At 46.9% G+C, this 12,975-nt stretch overlaps 1 protein-coding gene across 5 annotated transcripts in view; it reads left to right on the top strand.

The window, feature by feature from the left end:
• The window catches only part of LOC147109492 (formin-1-like), a 706,352-nt gene that overhangs the window by 367,560 nt on the left and 325,817 nt on the right, over positions 1 to 12,975 (top strand). For all 5 annotated transcript variants that reach the window (XM_086003485.1, XM_086003484.1, XM_086003488.1 and 2 more), the window contains one exon: positions 7,872 to 7,960. In XM_086003485.1, the coding sequence (XP_085859611.1) occupies positions 7,872 to 7,960 (89 nt within the window). The remainder of the gene's footprint in view (positions 1 to 7,871; positions 7,961 to 12,975) is intronic.

Genomic DNA, 12,975 nt, shown 5'->3' with positions numbered 1-12,975 from the left:
GACCGGCGCTGCTGCAGGGGGGTGGGGGGGGAAGTCAATTTTGGGTCTGGGGCGCTACTGGGGTGATGCGCAGAGTGATGACATCACGATCTCCGGGCGAAACTGTCGGGAGTTGATGTCAGTGCCGTGCCCAGTCGCAAAGCCTTTTGCGCCCTGTTAGCGCCCCTTAGGGTGCTAACAGGAGGCGCAATGGCACCCAATTTCGCCCCCATTATAGTTTATCAAAATTGTAATGGAATGAATATGTACCAAACTGACATAACTCATTGCTTTTGAAAGTTTGTTGAGATGGAAGTTGTAGGAAGATGGAATGGCAATAGAGAACTCAAACACAGAAGCAAACTGTGACCAGCAATTTGGAGATCAGTGGAGCATTGGGTCATGCCACAATCCCTGCGTAATAGAACAACATTATCTAATTATGAAATCACAATTTAATGATCATTGCACTTGGCTTTTTAAATGCACAAAATAAATTGTAATAACGTTGATATACCTTAAATAGCTACAGAGACTGGTAATTATAACTCAAACAGTTGGCTTTTAATAGCTTAGAACTGGACAGAACAGAACACACATGTTAGCCTTCTGACCAGCTTCTCAGAAGTGAACTAGGAGGTGGAGCCAGGGGCGAAGTAACAGATCAGGACAATCAATGGCACAGCAGAGTGGTATACAGTACATCAGCATTCCTGGCCAACCAAGAAAACAGCAGGGTTACAATAGATTACAATAGGAAACTATACACAGGTAGAATAAGGTATATACTTATAAGACTTATTTCACCACATTCACCCCTCCTATAAGTTAAGTCTGACCGGGGGTTTTACAGTTCGTAGTGAGCGACGTAGCGTCGGCCGAGGAACCTCTTGGGGGACTTGCTCAGGTTCCTCCGCCGTCCCGGTGTCTGCAGGGTTTTCCAAAATGACGTTTTGTACGTCTTGTACCTCCGGGCATCCCACCCCCACAGGCGGCGCATCACGGTGCTCCACACCCGCATCTTCGCTAGCAGCATCGCTCTCTCTCTCTTCTCCTGCCGGAGCCAGGTCCTTTATTGAAACAGTATCCTCACGTCCATCAGGGAATTGAATATATGCGTACTGAGGATTGGTGTGGAGGAGCTGTACTTCCTCCACTAGGGGATCAGTCTTATGACCTCTCACATGTTTTCGTAGCAGTACAGTGCCCGGGGACATCAACCACCCGGGTAGTGAAATACCTGAGGAAGATTTCCTGGGGAAACCGAACATCCTCTCATGAGGAGTAGCATTTGTTGCGGTGCACGGCAGAGACCTTATGGAATGCAGTACATCGGGAAGAACTTCCTGCCAGCGAGAGGTCGGTAGGCCTTTCGATTTTAAAGACAGAATGACTGCCTTCCATACTGTCGCATTCTCCCTCTCAACCTGCCCATTGCCCCGGGGGTTGTAGCTAGTGGTTCTACTAGTAGCAATCCCTTTTGATAGTAAGAACCGGCGTAACTCATCACTCATAAACGACGTCCCTCTGTCGCTATGGATATAGTTGGGCATACCGAACAGACAGAATAAGTTGCAGAGGCTTTTGATTCCCGTAGCACTGGTCATGTCCGGGCAGGGAATGGCAAAGGGGAAACGAGAGTATTCGTCTATAACGTTGAGGAAATAGACATTACGATCAACCGATGGGAGAGGACCTTTGAAATCAAGGCTTAGGCGCTCGAATGGCCGAGTTGCCTTGATGAGTTGAGCTTGTTCGGGCCTGTAGAAGCAGGGTTTGCATTCCGCACAAACGCGGCAGGCTCTGGTCATCGTTCGGACCTCCTCAACGGAGTAGGGTAAGTTGCGAGACTTGATGAAGTGATTCAATCGGGTGATTCCTGGGTGGCAGAGTGCGTCGTGGAGACTTTGGAGCTTGTCAGTACTAAGGCTGGCACATACCCCTCGAGATAGGGCATCGGGTGGCTCGTTGAGTGCTCCTGGCCTGTACATAATATCGTAGTCGTAAGTGGACAGTTCTATCCGCCATCTTAGGATCTTGTCATTTTTTATCTTGCCTCTCTGCTTCGTGTTAAACATGAAGGCCACAGACCGCTGGTCAGTGAGGAGTGTGAAACGTTTGCCGGCGAGATAATGTCTCCAATGTCTGACCGCCTCGATAATTGCTTGTGCTTCCTTCTCAACGGAAGAATGCCTGACTTCAGGACCCTGTAGTGTACGGGAAAAGAAGGCTACCGGTCTCCCGGCCTGGTTGAGGGTTGCAGCCAACACGAAATCAGAAGCATCGCTCTCTACCTGGAAGGGTATCCTCTCATCTACAGCACATACCACGGCCTTTTCAATGTCCCGTTTGATGTTGGTGAATGCCTCCTGCGCTTCTACTGATAGAGGGAAGGATGTCGATGTTGTGTATGTAATATGTGTGCTACTTTGAACCTATGGACAGGACTGCACTACTTGTTGGGCGTAGTGATACGCAGTACCACTCCTGGCCATAGGGGTATAAATAGTACTGTGGGTACTGATCTCCCCTCAGTTCCCGCCTGTGGGCATGAAGTAAAGACCGACGTATAGCCCCTACCTCCAACCAGTAAAGACCTGTTTTATTGTTACTGATTAAGTCTGAGTATTAATTACTTGAACAACTCACAGATTTAACACTGGCGACGAGTCTGATTCGGACCCTGCGGCAGTCACTCCACGGCAGCTTCGTCCACAGCCAGGACGTTGCAGAGAGGTTTCCACCCTCTCCACCCCACTGGAAGACATCCTGACCTCGGAGCCTCCATCGGCGACCGTCAGCTTCTTCTCCAGCTTGGTGGTGGGTAAGCCGTTGTCTGAGCCGGGCAGCGACGCGACAGGCAGTCGACCGCGTTGGCCGCACGAACGGGGCTGGGGGAGCTGGAGGAATAGGGCGCGAGAGCCGCTTCGAGCGGGAGGCGTTTCAACAGAGCGATCGCATCTCCTGATAAGAGCCGAGAGCCGCTTCGCGATCCAGCGATCGCATCCGCTGATAAGGGCCACACTCGGGCGATCGCGGCGAAGATAAGGGCCGCACTCGGGGGCTGAAGGGAGACGGCGTCGGGGGACGGGTGAAGACCGCCAAGCGCGGGAAAACCGCCATTTTGTGGGCGGAGGACGACGGCAAGAGCGGGAAGCCGCCATCTTTGATAACAAGTAAAGAAAAGAAAATCTGAGAAATTGCAAATCTACAATGCCTAAACACGGGAATATTAGCACCTTTGATAGTGACCTCGAAGATTGGGCCATATATGTTGAAAGAGTAAAAAATTATTGTAAGGCCAATAAAATTCGTGACCAAGATAAAGCTCTAACATTATTTAATTTAATGGGTGCGAAGACATACGGGCAATTGAAACACCTGTTATCACCAGATGAACCGGCGGATAAGACGTTCGATGAGATTGTTACTGTCCTGAAAGATCATCTAAACCCCACGCCGCTGATGCTAGCGGAACGATTTAAATTTTACGACAGAAGGCAGCTACAGCATGAAAGCAATGCTGATTATTTGCTGGAATTGCGTAAATTAGCGAAATATTGCCAGTTTGGAACGGGACTGACAGAGGCACTTCGAGACAAATTTGTGTGTGGTTTATTTAAACAGGATACACAAAAGCGACTGCTCGAGGAGAATGAGCTGACGCTTGAGAAGGCGGTCACTATGGCAGCAGCACACGAAGCCGCAGCGAGAGGCACGGCAGTAATGCAGCTACGGTCACCGGAGCTCAGTGCACACAAATTGGGTGTGAGTTCTGGCAAATGTTATCGTTGTGGAAAGACAACGCATGATCAGAACCAGTGTTGGTTTAAAAACCAAGAATGTAGAACTTGTGGTAGGCTTGGACATATAGCTAGAGTATGCAGGTCAGCGAAGAAGACCAGCAACAAGAAGTCACCGCAAGGAAAATACGCAAAGGTACACAAGGTGACCGAACAGGAGTCCGATTCAGATGCTAGCAGTAATGAACTGGCTAGCTTAAGAGTACTCAACGCTGGTAAGGGTGCAGACCTCCAGACAATTTGGGTCACTCTTCAGATAGAAGGAGTCCAAGTAAAACTGGAATTGGACACTGGATCGGCATTGACGGTCATAAATAAGAAAGATTACGGAAAGTTATTCCAACATATTCCCCTACAGGATACGGGGATTATATTGGAAACATACACGGGGCAAAGAGTGTACCCCATCGGGAAAATAGAGGTTGCAGTGGTCCACAAGGGCGAAGACAGTCAAATAATGGACTTATATGTGATATCTGAAGGAGGTCCTCCACTACTAGGACGGGAGTGGATTAGGAAAATGAATATGGACTGGCATTTCCTACAAACAATAACGAGTGAGAACTCGGTGAAGATAGTCGGCCCAGACTCTGGAACGGATGATGGTAAGCCCAACTCAGGTGCAAAAGACAAAGTTTCAGCACAGAATTCCACTGAGCAACAACAACATAGTTTAACTGTGGATTCTGAGTCTGGCAAGTCTACTGATGTGCCCATTTCTGAGGGACACCGGGCTCGAACTCAACTCCATTTCAAACTACAACAGCAATTAGAACAAATGCTTCGCCGTTGTGAGCAAGAGTTGAATGCAACGAAAGAGTTCTTTGATATAGAGTTGGAGAATCTGGAAAGACAACAGAAGCAGCTGATGGAGAAAATGGAACAGGAGCACACAAAACGTCTGATGTCAGAGGAGTTAACGGTCAGCCAACTCCTGCATATGCTGAAGGACAGGACTCTGAAATGGGAAAAACTTGAACACGAACTTCAATATTCAAACGAAAGGGGTTCGGAGCTCTCAAAGGTTATTGGAAGAGCTGAGGTGGCAACACAGACTGAGATGACTGCAACAGAGCAGCCCTTGGATGCCAAAAGTACGCTGACTCATGTCAACGTAGAACAACAGACCGCTGAAACAGCTGCTCCGGTAGAGGGATTGCATAGTCCGATCAATCAATCTCCAAAGGAAGTTGAAGTATTAAAATCACAAATGAGGTCACTAGTAAACGACTTGCTAAAAGCCCAGAAAAAGCTGGATGCAGAGGTACACATGAAGAAGTCTCTTCAGGAAAGATGTCTGGATTTGGAACAAGAGCTGGCTAACGTCCAGCTGGGTATGGAGGAAATAGACGACCCTCTCACTGGTCTAGCTCAGGACGACACCGAATATTACTATGACCTGGTGGACGACACCGAATATTACGATGTCCTGTCCTGCCCAGCTTGTAACTTCGACTCCCAAAGTGCAGAAATCATGGAGGAGCACCAAAAGTCTACGGAACATCGGGAGAAGCTGGCTCTACGACGGAAACAGGAGGAAGAGAAGGAGGAACTGCGCATGCAGCTGGCAGCTGTGGCAGCTGACAATGGAGCCCAGAGAGTCTCCAAGAAGCAGAAAAGGAAAAGTAAAAACAGAAGATGACCCATCTGAACCATTATCACCTCTACCAGATCACACACGTGGTCCCTCCGAACGGAGCCAATTCAGTTCGGAAGTTCAAACTGTTAAATCCATGGAAGGACTATTGAATGAGTCACTCCAGCAACGTGAACCGACTCCACCACAGAGATTGAATCTGTGAACTGTTTTCCGCAGAGACTGAATCTGTGATCTGTTTTGACATGAAGTTACCTATGTATCTATGTTATTCTGTTATGTAAACCTGAAGTTATATATGTATATATGTTATTACGTTATGTTAAATGGGGAGATGACTGTAAAGCTAGGAAGGGAGGAATGTTGTGTATGTAATATGTGTGCTACTTTGAACCTATGGACAGGACTGCACTACTTGTTGGGCGTAGTGATACACAGTACCACTCCTGGCCATAGGGGTATAAATAGTACTGTGGGTACTGATCTCCCCTCAGTTCCCGCCTGTGGGCATGAAGTAAAGACCTACGTATAGTCCCTACCTCCAACCAGTAAAGACCTGTTTTATTGTTACTGATTAAGTCTGAGTATTAATTACTTGAACAACTCACAGATTTAACAGTTGACTTGATAAGGGCTCGGGCTTTGTCCGAATAGTTGGCCACCCACTGAGCATAATAAGAGAAGAATCCCAGACACCTTCTTAAGGCCTTAGGGTTATGTGGCAGTGGTAGTTCTTTAAGCGGGCGTAATCGTTCAGGGTCTGGCCCGATTACCCCATTCTCTACCACACAGCTGAGATTACACAGATGAGTAGTGTTGAAAGTACCTTTGTGCTCGTTATAGGTCAGGTTTAGCTTTTGGGCAGTCTCTAGAAATTTAGCGAGATTCCGGTCATGCTCCTGTTGGTCGCGTCCACAGATAGTAACATTGTCCAGGTACGGAAATGTTGCCTCCAACGCATTCTCATCTACCATACGGTCCATTTCCCGTTGGAAAACGGAAACTCCATTCGTGACCCCGAAGGGTACCCTCAGGAATTGGTACAGGCGCCCATTTGCTTCAAAAGCCGTATAAGGACGGTCGTCTACTTTTATGGGGAGCTGGTGATAGGCAGACTTTAAGTCAATAGTGGAAAACACACGATACTGGGCAATCTGGTTCACCATCTCGGAGATGCGAGGCAAGGGATAAGCGTCTAGTTGCGTATATATGTTGATGGTCTGGCTGTAGTCGACCACGAGCCGTTTCTTTTCGTTAGTTTTAACCACCACTACCTGAGCACGCCACGGGCTATTACTATTTTCGATGATACCCTCCCGCTGTAGCCTTCCTACTCCTTTTGTAAAATTTTTATCTTCCGAACTGTACCGTCGACTTTTGGTCGCGATAGGTCTACAGTTTGGGGCGAGGTTCGCAAACAGGGATGGCGGGCTTATCTTTAAAGTGGAGAGGCCGCAAACTGTGAGCGGGGGCTGGAATCCGCCATATGCAAGTGTGACGCTCTCATGGTGGCACTGGAAATCTAGGCCTAGAATTAGTTTCACGCAGAGCTGCGGCAACACAAGGAGTTTAAAATCTTTATACTCTGTGCCCTTAACAGTCAGTGTTACTTTACAGAAACCGATTACCTCCGAAGTGAGGGACTTAGATGCCATCGCGATTTTGCTCTGGGTAGGGTACACCTTTAGTGAGTACGGTTTGATGACGCTAGGGTGAATAAAACTCTCAGTACTCCCGCAATCGATTAAACACGTCGTCGGGTGTCCGTTTACCTTAACGTCCATCATAGACTTTGATAGTGGATGCGGTCTGGACTGGTCAACCGTGACTGAGGCTATTGTAGATCCGTAGGCGGCCGCTGAGACGGTATCAAATCCAGTTCTAAGCTATTAAAATTGATATACCTTAAATAGCTACAGAGACTGGTAATTATAACTCAAACAGTTGGCTTTTAATAGCTTAGAACTGGACAGAACAGAACACACATGTTAGCCTTCTGACCAGCTTCTCAGAAGTGAACTAGGAGGCGGAGCCAGGGGCGAAGTAACAGATCAGGACAATCAATGGCACAGCAGAGTACATCAGCATTCCTGGCCAACCAAGAAAACAGCAGGGTTACAATAGATTACAATAGGAAACTATACACAGGTAGAATAAGGTATATACTTATAAGACTTATTTCACCACAAACGTTATAGCATTACTTGGAGTACTTTCCTCCTTTGCTCTGTTAAATTCACACCATTCTAGGTTGTGGGTGGAAGTGACGAGGCGTATTCTTGATCCAAAGGTAAGCACTACAAAAATGTTATCATAAAATTGGGTATATATTTGCCACTGATGTCTTCTGAAGCACATGCTAGCCTAAAGGGCCTGCTTCAGTAGACCAGGTTCAAACTTTGGGCACACAATACATTTTACTGATTTGTTAATGTTGTACTGAAGTCCTGTAATTGTTGGATAATCATTTTAACTATGTCCTTGCATTACAGAGAGCACAGGCGGAAGAACTGGTCAAGATATGCAAATATTATGAGAAGTCAAAAGAGGAAGAAGTAAAGCTCCTGGATAAGCCAGAACAGTAAGGAACTTATTTTTGCTGTGATATTTAAAACAGTATAGGGAAGGTTCTGTGCTTCCAGCAGGATCTGCATTCAGAGAGCATGGGTTAGAGAGGCAGGCTAGAATAGTGTAGCTCCATCTCCTATCTATGCTCCATGCAAATACAGCTTCCACACTGGGATCACAGAATCATGGCTTGTATATGATCATCAATATAAGAATGAGAAATATAAGAATGAGATAGCTGATGTCTGTTTCCATGTTGTCTAGTAAAATAAGAACAATGTATAATATTCAGTACACAAAAATTGAAGGATATCCAGATAATAAAAATGTTGGAAAAAATATCTTGTTAAGACCCAATTAATTCCCCAAACATTGTACAATGTTTACATTATGGGAATGATTGGATAAAGAGATTATTTTTCTAATCATGAAGAATAATTCCTTAAGAAATGATTAGACATTTAATATAACTTATAAGAAAGTTTTAACACTACAGTTGATTTTAGTTTCAGCGTGTTTATACTTAAGTCTAAGCATATTTATCTTGATACTGCATACATTTTTAGTCATTTTGATGCTGTATATTTTCAATTATTGTCTAATTTGTGCCACAAGCAAAACCTTGTATTGTTTATTAATTATTCTGCATTGATTAGGCCAGCTTGACAATGCGCAATTTAATATGGATAATTCGGTCTTTAAAATGATCTCAACTGGAACCAGTGGTGTTAACCTTATTCTTGTATAAAGTAATCATCATTTTAACTATTATTTTTGAAATATATCATTTTAACGAGTTGACTACCCTACTTTCAAAAAACAAAATGAACAAATTTATTTCTTGTTGTAATCTTATCTATCTACTGCATTGTCCTTCATTATTGAAAATAACTCAATATGGCTACGTGGTTATAATCGGCATAGGGTGTGTGAAGGGGAGATCATCTCGTTCTGGTTGGAATGGTCTTGGAGTGACAAGCATTCTGTGTGATTAATGCTGGCCTTACCTATGATATGTGAAGAATAATTTAATTCTGAAAAGATTAGCTTCATGAGCTAAATTGATTGTTTTCCACAAGTCCCAAAGATTCCCTTTGAATCTTTCTTCCACCCTATGAAAATTTAACAAACTGAACATTTTCCTCTAATGTAACTGCAGAACATGCCATGCAGAGGGTTAATTATTGTCTGAATATATGGCAGGGAAGTCGTTTGATGGGTCGGAGGGAGGCCTACACCAGGCAGCCAAATAATTGTGGGGAAAAATAGGTCTGGTGTGAGGGGGAAGTGGAACAGCCCTCAGCAGTCAGGACTTGGAATCTGGAGAGGAGTTCTCTAGTTAGAAGGAATCATATGGAAGAGCTGCGTTCAGGGAGCAGAGGGCAGCAGCTGAGTTTGGGATGTTTGCCTCGGTAAGAAATGGCAAGCAAATTTTAAATTAAAAGCAGACAGCTAAGGAAATGTAAGTTAAAACAGGAGTCTAAGTGAACAAATTTTAAATGAAAACACACATTAAATTAAGAAACCAATACATTAAATTCAGAATAAAACTTGCCCGGCGGCATGCAACTAAGTGACAACTTGCTGAAATTTATTCAATTGCAAGTTATCACAAACTAGCCCAAATAGGGTCAGTGCATATTCAGAATTTAGCTGGTGCTCCTCCATTAGATGCATGATAAATGTCTCCCCTCACGAGGCTAACCTTAGCTCCCCCACAAATCTCTAATGATGTAATGACATTATTACGAGATCTCTGATCATAAACTCTATGGCCTAGAAATTCAGTTCGCGCCAGCCGCTAGCGCCTTAGGAGGAGGAGAAGTGGGGCGCGAAGCGGCTAGCGCCCGGGCGCGGCGCGATCTGCGCCTCTCGCGAACTTCAGTCAAGATTTAGCGGCGGCGCAAAACTGCAGCGCCTGCTCAGCTGCGCGCGCAGATCCTGACGTCATTTGATGGTGCAACGCCCTTTGTGCGCCCTGAACCGGAACTTCAGTGGCGCCCCGCTTCTGTGCGCCTGGCGCCCCCAGCGACTGGTTGAGTGGAACGGTTCCCAGTCGCTGTGGGGTGCGGGGGGCGCTATTTAAAGGCGACACTTCCTGCAATCTTTGTGGCAGCCACTTTGTTCCACTCCTGTGTGAGCGAGAGAGATTTGGAGAGAGACAAAAGGAGAGAGCTTTCTGCTTTGACTCAGCACTCGCACAGGTACTTCTGGCTTCAGGCCAGAGCTTTGTACTTGGATTTAACTTTCAGTGCCATAGCCTTGAGTCGCCTCGTATAATGGGGGCTGCAATGGGTGGAAACGTTGGGTTTCTGCATTGCATTCAAGGGGCTCAGAGACGCTCAGCGAGAGTGCCAGACATGGCCAGACGGAGAAGTGCCAACAGGCGTCGGCACAGGAGGCCTTACCCACCCAGGGTCTACCGCCAGCAATTCTCATATCTCAACATGTCTGAGGAGCAGTGTGTTCGGAGGCTGCGATTCAGAAGGGAGGTGGTCACTGTGATCTGCCACCTGCTTCAGAGAGATCTGCAGCCACAGCTGAGGAGCAGGACGTCTCTGTCGGTGGCAGTGAAGGTGACGGTGGCTCTCAACTTCTATGCCACCAGCTCCTCCCAATCCGCTACTGGGGACATTACCAATATCTCCCAGTTCGCGGTACATTGCTGCATCCGCCAGGTGACGAATGCCCTCTTCAGAAGGAGATGTCAGTACATCTCCTTCCCCATGACCCCGGACAAGCAGCAAGAGCGTGCAATGGGATTTGCAAGAATAGCGGGCTTCCCCATGGTCCAGGGCGCCATTGACTGCACGCATGTGGCTTTGCGGGCACCTCTACAGAATGCCGAGGATTACCGCAACCGGAAGGGATACCATTCGCTTAATGTCCAGTTGGTGTGTGACCACAGGCAGCTCATACTAGCTGTCAGTGCCCGCTTTTCAGGCAGCAGCCACAATGCCTTCATCCTGCGCCAGACATTTTTGAAGCCCCGGCTCACGCAGGAGGCTGGCTTGTCGGGAACAAGGGCTATCCTTTGTGCACCTGGCTGATGACCCTGCTCCATGTGCCCAGCACCCCTGCTGAAGAACGATACAATGACAGCCAACAAGTGACCAGGAACATCATTGAGCACACAATCGGCGTGCTCAAGCAACGGTTCCGCTGTCTGGACCATTCCGGGGGAGCCCTTCAGTACTCGCCTGAGCGAGTCTCCCATTTCGTTGTAGTGTGCTGCATGCTGCACAACCTGGCTATCCTCAGGACTCAGCCACTGCCAGCAGACATTAGAGGACCAGAGGAGGAGGCATTTGCAACCATCTTCGGCAAGAAGTGCTGAGTGGATGATGCATATCGGCCTATTCCTGAGGTCCCCACCATCACAGTTCCTCAGGGCAGTGTCCTAGGCCCAACCATCTTCAGCTGTTTCATCAATGACCTTCCCTCCATCATAAGGTCAGAAGTGGGGATGTTCGCTGATGATTGCACACTGTTCAGCACCATTCGAGACTCGTCAGATACTGACGCAGTCCATGTCCATATGCAGCAAGACCTGGACAACATTCAGACTTGGGCTGACAAGTGGCAAGTAACATTCGCACCACACAAGTGCCAGGCAATGACCATCTCCAACAAGCGAGACTCTAACCATCTCCCCTTGACACTCAATGGCATTACCATCGCTGAATCCTCCACTATCAACATCCTGGGGGTTACCATTAATCAGAAACTGAACTGGACCAGCCATATAAATACTGTGGCTACAAGAGCAGGCTAGAGGCTGGGAATTCTGCGGCGACTGTCTCACCTCCTGACTCCCCAAAGCCTTTCCACCATCTACAAGGCACAAGTCAGGAGTGTGATGGAATACTCTCCACTTGCCTGGATGAGTGCAGCTCCAACAACACTCAAGAAGCTCGACACCATTCAGGATAAAGCAACCTGCTTCATTGGCACTCCATCCACCACCTTCAACATTCACTCCCTCCACCACTGGCGCACTGTGGCTGCAGTGTGTACCATCTACAAGATGCACTGCAGCAACTCGCCACAGCACCTTCCAAACCCGCGACCTCTACCACTTAGAAGGACAAGGGCAGCAGATGCATGGGAACATCACCACCTACAAGTTCCCCTCCAAGCCACACACCATCCTGACTTGGACCTGTATCGCCGTTCCGTCACTGTCGCTGGGCCAAAATCCTGGAACTCCCTTCTGTTGAGTCTGTGTGTCCCAGTTATGTTTAGGACCAATCACTGACACAGACAACAAGAATAACTTTTAACAGGTCTTTACTATTCGGAGGTCAGGGCTGAACTGCCCAGCAAATCCTTACACAACACTTATATACCGGTGTGGTCACCACCGGTATTACAGTATACAGCAGCCAAGAGAAAGTAGTACATCTCTTAAAGTAGTTCTCTTAAGGTGGAACAGGTTACATACACCACAATCCTCCCTTTTTAGCTTAACAGTTATATCCCCATTTAACATAACATAATAACATATATACAACTTCATGCAAAAGAGTTCAAAGATTCAGTCTCTGAGGAGGCCTCCTGATTCGAGTTGGATAACGCCTTTCAGGGGTCTCTGATTCTCGTTGTTGGGGTGACTCATCTAGTTGGTCTCTTATGGATTGGACATCATCATCAGGTACATTCACTTCTGAGGTAGATGCTTCAGGTTCACTAACTTCTTCCACGGTTGTCTCTGCCGTAACCATGGGTTCGACCCTTGTTCTCGATTCTACCAGTTGGTCAGCATGACGCCGTATTACATTTTCACCAACATCTACCGTGTACATCAGGGGTCCTTGTCTGGCCCGAATTGTTCCAGATTGCCATTTCTCGTTTTTATAATCCCGGGCTAACACTGGTTGTCCTATTTCGAAACTCCGAATGGTCTTGTTATTTATATGCTGGAACTGTTTGTTTTCAACTTCCCTCCGCACATTTGGTTTTAACAAGTCCAACCTGGACCGCAACCTCCTGTTATAGAACATCATGGCAGGACTTTGGTTTGTCACT

This window comes from Somniosus microcephalus, chromosome 12 (assembly GCF_052327205.1).
Source record: "Somniosus microcephalus isolate GS21.2 chromosome 12, FLI_Smic_1.0, whole genome shotgun sequence".
In the NCBI taxonomy this organism is placed as follows: domain Eukaryota; kingdom Metazoa; phylum Chordata; class Chondrichthyes; order Squaliformes; family Somniosidae; genus Somniosus; species Somniosus microcephalus.
Note: the sequence above shows the minus strand (reverse complement) of the source record. Positions and strands in the feature narration are given on the sequence as shown.